Source organism: Gekko japonicus, unplaced genomic scaffold, assembly GCF_001447785.1.
Source record: "Gekko japonicus isolate JY-2015 unplaced genomic scaffold, Gekko_japonicus_V1.1 scaffold639, whole genome shotgun sequence".
NCBI classification, from domain to species: domain Eukaryota; kingdom Metazoa; phylum Chordata; class Lepidosauria; order Squamata; family Gekkonidae; genus Gekko; species Gekko japonicus.
Genome location: NW_015176471.1, coordinates 852684 through 862095, shown reverse-complemented (window position 1 = coordinate 862095; position 9412 = coordinate 852684). Strand labels below are relative to the sequence as shown.

Sequence of the window (9412 nt, the reverse complement as noted above, 5' to 3'; positions counted from 1 at the left end):
TTGCAGACCAGCAAATCCCTGTTTATAGTATTAACGAAACTGGTGTTCTGGGAAGCCCGTTTGACTTCTCATTTCGCGATAAAAGGCGAGAAAAGTCTGTTTTACAGAGAACAAAACTCTGGCGAATTCATCACAGGAAAATGTAATCTTTCTTCAGTGTATTCTTGATGCTGCTGCTTCTAAGAGACACACCCCGTGTACTACGTTCGATTACTTATATTATTCTCCATTCCTTGCCAGCTAGAGCTTTCTGGGATGGAAGATGGAAGACAAAGGGGCTCGTGTTGCTGACTACTTTGTTGTGGCGGGACTGACCGATAACTCCAAGCCACTGGAGGAAGAAATCCACTTCAACGATGCTTGTCATAAACTGGCCAAACCAAAAGAGCCCATCACAGATGTGGTGGTAGTGGTTAAATCTCTCGGGGAGGAGGTACCCCATGGATACAGATGCATAGACGTCACTCCATCAGGGCTGTCTGCGGACCTCAACAATGGCAGTCTTGTATACCTTTGCTACAGGAGGGGAAGAGAGAAACCCCCGCTTACTGATCTGGGGTGAGTAGTTAATTTGTTTTATTTTATAAACATAACAAACATACGGGGGGGATTTTTCTTTCAGTTTCTTCTTTGACAAACTCATGCCTAATTTATCATACATTTATATGTATTTCACCCTATATCATTAAGAATATCACTTGCAAATATATCAGGTTTATAGTTTATATATCCTTAACAAGTTTTAAGTGTCTATATTGTTTACTTAGCATAGTCTTCAAACCAGTTATAAAATCTTGACTATGTATTTTCAAATGTAGTTTCTGGTTGTCCTTTCAGAGTTAAAGTTAGTTTGTCTGTTTCCGCCGTTTCCAAAACTTTGTTTAAAATGTCTTCTCTCGAAGGCGTTTCTGTTCTTCATCAATATTTAGCGTAGAGTATTCTGTCAGTTGCAGTCAAATGAAATATAAGACTAATTTTTTTTACAGAGTTCAGGAAAGATACTCAACAAGAATATTTCTGGAACAAAGGGTACAGTTCATCTTAAGATTTTTTGTAAAATTTCATGGATCCAGGCCCAATATTTTTCTGCTTTATCACATAACCACCACATATGATAAAAGGATCCAACTATTTTGACACTTCCAACATACATTTGAGCATTTCGGGTCAAACTTAGCCAATTTATCAGGCGTAATATACCATCTAGAAAACGTCTTATACATATTTTCCTTATATGAAATTGCTTTTGTAATGTTTACATTTTCCCCCCACACCTGTGAAGGGGTGAGTAGTTTTTGTTGGTGCTAGTTTTTAGTACTCCAAATGGTGCAAGTAGGGAGTAGAGTTCCCAGCTTCTGATTTTAAACAATATACTGATTTCAAATATATATATATTGACTATATGTTTACTCAGTAATTCCAGGGATAGATTCAGAGAATAGCCCAGCAGGTTGGGTACCAATGCCTGAAGAAATCGGGCTAGTCTAGAGCAGAGGCAAGGTGGAGCTTGCTAGATTGTGGGCAGAGCCTGGCAGAATCTGGAGCTTTTTTTTGTTTTTCATACACCAACAGAAGTACCTTCAGTCCCTCCTTATAATCTTAATGCCTTTCTAAATATGTTGTCAAAGGCTTTCACAACCAGAGTTCATTAGCTGTTGTAGATCTTCCGGGTTGTATGGCCGTGGTCTTGGCATCGTAGGACCTGACGTTTCGCCAGTAGCTGTGACTGGCATCCTCAGAGGTATAACACAGAAAGATGGAGTACTCTTTCTGTCAAGGTGAGAAGAAAAAAAACTATCTTTCTGTGTTAGACCTCTGAGGATGCCAGTCACAGCTACTGGCGAAACGTCAGGTCCTACAATGCCAAGACCACGGCCATACAACCCAGAAAATCTACAACAGCTAACCTTTCTAAACACTTTCTTTGGGGTTGTGGAGTGGTATGGTATAGCTCGATCTCGGAACCACCAAGGAAGAGTCTGCCGAGGAAGGCATTGGGAAACCACCTCTGCTTCTCATTTGCCTTTGAAAGCCCCTTGCTGGGGTCAGTAAATCAGTTGCGACTTGACAGCATATACATACATAAGTACTTACTTTATGCTTTTGGGATTTGTCTTCCATTTAGGGTTTTATACGATGTGAAAGAGCGATTAAAACAGGGCTGCGAAATAATCCAGTCTACTCCATACGGCCGCCCTGCAAATATCAGTGGTGGAGCCTCGTCACAAAAAGTATACATTACATACCGAAGGGCCTTGGAGAATATGACTCCGAATACTCTGGCTGTAACAGATATCTGCATAATTGTCCCGAGCAAGGGAGAAACCCCGCCGCACACATTCTGCAAGGTTGACAAGAATCTCAACAACAGTATGGTAAGATGACTTCTGGTTTTTGTAGAATATACTTTTCAGGGGATGTGTAATATTTGTAATAGAGTTAATTCCATTCTCTTGACGGACCCACAGAGCCCACGGTAATTTGTTCGTCTTGTCTCTACGTTAGCGTGTTTCTCATGGGCAGTTGTCAAACCATATCCTGTTACTGAGCTCTTTCCTGCATTCTGTGCTGCATCGTGTAGGCTCTTAGCCTTTGCTATGTGGAATGCGGTATAAATGCAATCTGGGCAGCATATTCTGAATTAATTTCTGCAGTCCTACTGTACTAGCATTAAAAAAATCATAAACGTCTATTTGTTTTGCCGTGCCCAGCACTCTGTTTCCAGCAGAGACCAATTAGATGCCTCTGGACGTTCACAAACAAGACCTGATGGGAAGAGCACTTATTATATGTCTGAATGCGTCCAAGTGAATCGGCAGTTGTGTTACATTACGTTTCACTTAAAGAGCTGATTGTGTTGCGAATCTGCTCTTCTGCGGTGCCTGCTAGTTTTACTTGGTGTGTTTGTCACTCAATAGAATATCCCTAGTTATGAACCTGCTCCGATGTGGGTGGTCCTGGGCCAGTGTTCCCTCTAAGCTGGGTTAGTGTAAGCTAGCTCACAGTTTTTTATCCTCCGGCTCACACATTTTGGTCTTAGCTCAGGAAGGATGGCTCCAAAGCAAACTGATTTATGCAGCAGCCAAACCGCTCGCTCACAACTTTAATTCCAGTGGCTCACAAAGTAGAATTTTTGCTCACAAGACTCCACAGCTTAGAGGGAACAGCTGGTCCAATCTTATCAGAACTTGGAAACTCTGGTTAGTACTTGGTTAGGAGGCCACCAAGCAAACCCATGGTTGCTACATAGAGACAGGCAATGGCAAATCTCCTCTATTCATCTCTAGCCTTGAAAACTTTACCGGGTCGCCGTAAGTTAGCTGCAACTTAATGGAACATTCCACCACTGGTTATGAGCACAGACTTGTGTGTGAGTTTTATTGAGTTGCCCTGTTTTCTTCAAGCCGTGACCTGGATAGCCCAGGCTAGTCTGATTTTGTCAGATCTCAGAAGCTAAGCAGGGTCGACCCTGGCTAGTATTTGGATGGGAGACCTCCAGGGAATACCCGGGTCGTGACGTGGAGGTAGGCAGTGGCAAACCACCTTTGAATGTCTCTTGCCTTGAACACTCATGGGGGCACCATAACTCAGCTGTGACCTGACGGCAAAAACCAACCACTTTTCTTCAGCATCTGGTAATTGGTGGTCTGCTGTCTGTGAACCTGGAGCCCCTGCTGTTTGTTGCTATCAGAGTTAGCACATACCGTATTTGTAAAAGCTGTCTGTCAGTTTTCCCGACCTAGCTCCAAGCAGTTTGACTGAAAGGTGTTCTTTCTTTGAAGTATTCCTGCTAGAGTGATTGTTGCTTGTTTACTGTTCTACCTGCCAATTGTTCTCTGCTTTAATGTTGTAAATAATACCAGGCCACACTGCTAGATGGTAATTGCTTCTCAGTGCTCTAGTCTAAATAAAAGGCAGTGGAAGATGATATCCGGTCAGTAGTGTAAAAAGTATATTGCATGTTAGCTAAAGCTTTGTATTGGAAACTGGGGTCTGGGGATCTCTGAGGGTCTGCAAAGGGAACTCCAAAGGACTGTGAGCCCCTTGGAAGGACAGAAGGAGAGCCCGTCTCCCTCTCATCCGTCTAATGCAGGAATGGGCTCCCCTTAGATCTTCGTCGTGGTCTCTGTGCAGTCCCACACATGGGTTGGGCGCCTGCACACGACCTCGACTGGAGAAACTTCCAGAGCTTGCCTCAGAACCTTTTTGGCGGGCTCTCTTCCCACCCTGAGGAGCAGGCATGCACTGCACATGCCTGGAGTGGGGGAGAGAGCCGCCTCCCACTCAGTTCCTTTTTAACCACCTTCGTGTTCACACCTCACTAGTGCTGCTCTTCGATTTGCCTCAGGTGAGTATTTTTTCCACCTCTTCGAGTTCTCTCTTTCCCCCCCCCCCTCATGTTGTCCCCCCCCCCTTATGGTGGGTGGGATGGCGTTTGTATAGGAAAGACAAAGTTTTTAAAGAAGTGTCCTCGTTGCCCGGCAAAAATCCCATCTAACGATGGTCACGATCTTTGTCTCTTGTGTTTGGGTGAGGCGCATTGAGTAGATTCTTGCCCCCATTGTGCCAACTTTACCCGTCAGGCCAGACGTAATAGAGCGGCCAGACTTCGTACTATTCTTTTGGAAGCAGCTTTGTGTCCCAAAATGTCTTTGGCTGCCTCTCAGTCTTCGCTCCCCCAGAAGCAAAGGGAAAATCCCAAACCGTCGAAGCATAAGCCAAAAAAGCATGACGACAAAATGGTGTCAAAATTGAAAGAGAAGTCTTTGATATCGATTTCGGTACCAAAGCTCGATCCCGTACTGATTTCTGGGCTATCGACCTTGACTCCTGTGGTGTCTTCAGTACCTCAGAAGGCCAATCTTCAGCCTCCGACGCCACCGCCTACTTTGTCCTCGCCCTCCGGCCGTATCCCTCTGGGCTAATCCTTGAGATCGCCTTGCCGGCTCTGCTCTCGTTGTGACTCTTAGTCTCCTTCTCGTCTAGCCACAATTTGGAAGGCAGGGAGCATCTTGTGAGAGGTCGCTCCAGATCTCGGTCTCGTTATGACCGACGGCGATGCATTCACTAGCCCTCGCCTTCTCCTTTGGGATCACAGTCTGATGATCAGTCGTGGTCTCCTGATGTTCGCCACCAAGGGCTGTATTATCCCTGCTCTTACTCCAGGTTTCCTACACCTCCCCAGCATCGTTATGACTGACTCCGACACTCTGAATGTTCCGAAAGCAGACAAGTTGCTGTGTACTCTCGATGTTCTCATTCAGTGGCATCAGCTTGTTCTCTGGTACCTGATCACCCTCCAGAGCTCTCGAGATCTATGGATGCCCCGAAGAGTTCTCACTTAGAACCTCGGTATCATCCGCTTCCTGATGACCAGACGCCTGCTGACATGTCTCGACCACTACGATCACCCTCTCCATTGTCTTTATCAGACCATTTAGAATCTGGTGGTCTTGATCCAGATGTTCTGCACATCGATGATGAGCCTAGTCGTTTGGGCTCTATATCGCCCATTGAAGGTCCGAAAGGCTATTTGGAGCTTGTAACGAGGATGGCTACTGCTCTGCAGGTCCAGGCTCTACTGAGACGCCCACAGTGACGGATGTAGTCCATAAGCTGGTTCAGGCTGATTTGCCACCGTCTACGGTCCTGCGTCTACTTCCCATACACCTTTCTGCTCTCAAGGAATCATGGGATCACCCTGCTCCTGTTCCCCAGCCAAAAAAATGCACTGATTGGTTGCCAGGATGCCGTGCCTCAGCTCTAAGCACTCTAATTAACGGAGTGGCACCGAGGAGGTAGTTATCACAGTTAGTTCTGGTATAAAATTGAACTGCTTGTCATTCTATTTTCCAATGCAAAGGGTTTCACCAGAGAGACCTCATGCTAGGTCCGTACATCATAATAGCCAATGGCAGTTTTCAGTCGAATACTGGAAGTTCAAGTTTTATGTAATACTCATCTTTTTTCTGTTTCTGTGGGCAGCTGTGAAAACTTTCCCAGACCCCTTATTCATATGTCCTCTGGCTACAAATTATTAGCAAGAAAGTTTCTTGCTTTCTCCAGTGCAAAAATCTGTGACGTTAAAGGCGTGAAACTGATTAGAACGTGCTTTTGAGTTGTGGCCCTGTAGAGGCAATTATCCTATGAGACATGATCTCAGTAAGGATTAGTAAGATCTCGTTTGCTTGTTACCCTGGTCTGTTTTATCATACTGGTGCATGTTTCTGTTTCTGAGTGATAAAATGTGGTTTCATTCACTTCTCCGAAAAGCAAAAACAGCAGAGAATCATGTGTGTGGCAGAAAGCAGAGGAGAATCGTAACAGAGAAGAGGCAAAATTCTGATGACAGAGGGCAGGTCATGGTCCAGTTGCCTTAGTTTTTATGTCTTCTAAAACCACAAGCATATCATAACTTAAAACAGTGTGTCTGTGTCTTACAAACACAAACTGGGTGCTTATGGAAGGAAATAATATACAGAACGATCAAAGCTGTATGTCTTCTAGCATATATCTAGTTTTTGACCCTCTAAGTACAAGATTATTATAATCAACACCTAGAAGCTTATCTCTTCATCAAGTACATACTGTTTGCAAGTATCCAGATTTGTAATGCATGAAATTTATGCTAGAATCTGTTTTTCCTGTGTGATGGTATTCCCTTAATAAATATACGGTAACCGTACTCTTTAGTGTTTCAAAAGGCTTATGTTCACATTCAGCAGTATACTGACGGTTTTTGATAGAACAGCTTCAAAAGGTTTCTATTTTTATCATCCAAAGGATTTCATAGCGTTGCTGTTTACTAGGCATCATAGCATAACTTTGAAGACAATCTTCCACGTTCTGTAGATACCCAGCTTTCATCATTTGAAAACAGACATTTTAGATTGTTTAAGAATTTCTGTGCTGGGTCTGCCCATTTTTTAGTATGTTCTGTACTAGATGATACAGATATGTTGACAAGAGGGAAATCAGTTAAGTATGACTGATCTGCTCTACTTTTGTCTGTTTCCTCTGGACCACTGTAGGTCCGTGCAGAACAAAAAAAGTAATACCAATAAAGACAAGCTTCTTTTCCAAGATACATTCTCAAGGTTTCGTTAATACCAGAGAATGTTGTTCCCACCCCAATTGCCTGTTACCAGTTTTGTCTTAGAAATATTCCCTTTTCCATTCCAAGGATGTCTCTGTTCTGGAGACACTGATTGTGGCAAAAATGAACAGAATGCTGTAAAATTCTGTATATAAAGATTTGTTGCCAGTCACAGAATGGAGTTCGTATTGTTCAGAATTGCAAAATTATGTATTTCTGTTAAAAATGGCTCATTGAGTAAAAAAAAATTACAGGCTAAGAGACTTGAGCATGGTTATGAAAGGCTAAAAACCAGCAGCAAGCAGGAATCAATAGAAAGGGCTAGCCCAGGAAAATTGGTGGTTACCTTATGAGTCATGTTCCTTTCCTCTGACACATACAAGTACTTATATTACTCATTGCCATGGCTACGCTGACACTGAATCTGACTGTGTATAGATTGTCCTTTGTAGCTTGCTTGTGTCTGTGTCGAACTAGAATATGGGAGACCCAGGTTTGAATTCCTACCCTGCCATGGGAGGTTGCTGCGTGGCTTGGGGCCAATCACACTTGGGGCATAGCCCCACTGGTAGACCTCCTGATGGCCCCTGGTATTTTTGGCCACTGTGTGTGACAGAGTGTTGGACTGGATGGGCCATGGGCCTGATCCAACATGGGCTTCTCTTATGTTCTTATGTTCATTTTAACCCACTTCACAGGGTTGTTGTTGTAAAGATAAAATGGAAGGAGAATGACACCCAGCTGTATCTGTTATTGGGCGGCCACCCAGATGCCGCCCCCCAAAATCTGGCCACAGGTCTGGGGGCTGTGGTGGGAATGGTTAAAAAAGAGCAGACTGAGACAGAATCTTACTAAGACGGAGATTCTGTGGCTGGGGAGGGGCTTCCGGGCTGGGGTGTAGACTTCCCACTCTTGACGGGGTACAATTGACACCGGCACAGTCCGTCAAGAGTTTGGGCATGATCTTGGATGCCTCCCTGACTATGGAGGCCCAAGTCACGTCACGCATATTGCTAGGCTGGAGTTTTTTTTCATCTCCATCAGGACTGGCAACTGGCCCCTTTCTTGTCGTGCCCTGACCTAGCCACGGTAATCTACACAGTGGTCACCTCCAGGCTAGATTACTGCCACTCGCTCTATGCTGGCCTGCCCTTGAGGCTAACTCAGAAGCTTCAGCTGGTCCAGAATGTGGCGGCACGGGTCCTGATGGGAACGTCATGGATGGCACACATATAACCTGTGCTGTGCCAGCTGCATTGGCTTCCAGTAGAATTCCGAGTCAAGTTCAAAGGTTTGGTGTAGACCTTTAAGGCCTTGAGCAGTCAGGGACCAATGTATCTGAGGGACCATCTCCTTTGGTATGTCCCCGGGAGAGCGATATGCTCCCTAGGTAGCAATCTGCTGGTGGTCCCCTCCCCAGCCCCAAAGATGTCCGGCTGTCCTCGACCAGGGCCAGGGCTTTCTCAGCGCTGGCCTCGACCAGGTGGAACTCTCTGTCAAACACCACTAGGGCCCTGCAGGGTCTTATGCAATTCCACAGGGCCTGTAAGGCAGAGATGTTCCGCCAGGCTTTTGGTTGAGGACAGCAACAGTTTCTACTCTCGCGGGCACCTTTTTATGCTCTCCAGATCATTTTGTCCCCCCCCTCCTCTCCCCATGATGTGGCTGCCCATGATGTGGGATAGAGCAGGTCGAGAAAGAAGTACTTTTCTCCCTTTCTCACAATACAAGAACTCGTGGGCACTCCATGAAATTGCTGAGCAGTCAGGTTAGAACAGATAAAAGGAAGTCCTTCTTCACCCAAAGAGTGATGAACACATGGAATTCACGGCCACAGGAGGTGGTGGCGGCTACAAGCATGGACGGCTTCAAGAGGGAATTGGAGAAACATATGGAGCAGAGGTCCATCAGTGGCTCTTAGCCACAAGGCAGGGGTGGCGAACACGCGGCTCTAGAGCCGCATGCGGCTCCCGGCCAAAATTAATGCGGCTCTTTGCCTCTTATCATCATTTTGTATATTGTGGCTCTGTCGCGTTCCTCCTTGGTCTTGGGGGTGGCGCCCCCAGTGGCCGTTGTGGCACGACGTGAGTGGGCCCCGTGAGGAGCGGCGTGGCTCTGGAGGCGAGGGTTTGGAAAAGACGGGGTAGAAGAGGACCTCAGAATGGCAGGGGGCGGGGTTGACGTCACCCGAGCGCCCCTCTGCCGACACTCCCGCACGACCTCTGGCACGCTCCGTCTCTCTTTCTCTTCTCTCGCTCTCTGCCAGTCGCTCCGTGTCGCTCCTCCCCGGTCCCTTCTTACGCCCGCCTTTTATTT

General features: G+C 45.8%; 1 protein-coding gene across 1 annotated transcript in view; it reads left to right on the top strand.

Annotated features, from left to right (window-relative positions):
* The first annotated feature begins 262 nt into the window (after positions 1-262).
* The window catches only part of DENND4A (DENN/MADD domain containing 4A), an 85102-nt gene continuing 75952 nt past the window's right edge, over positions 263-9412 (top strand). The window contains exons 1-2 of the mRNA XM_015427140.1: positions 263-558; positions 2126-2375. Coding sequence (XP_015282626.1) covers positions 263-558; positions 2126-2375 — 546 coding nt within the window. The remainder of the gene's footprint in view (positions 559-2125; positions 2376-9412) is intronic.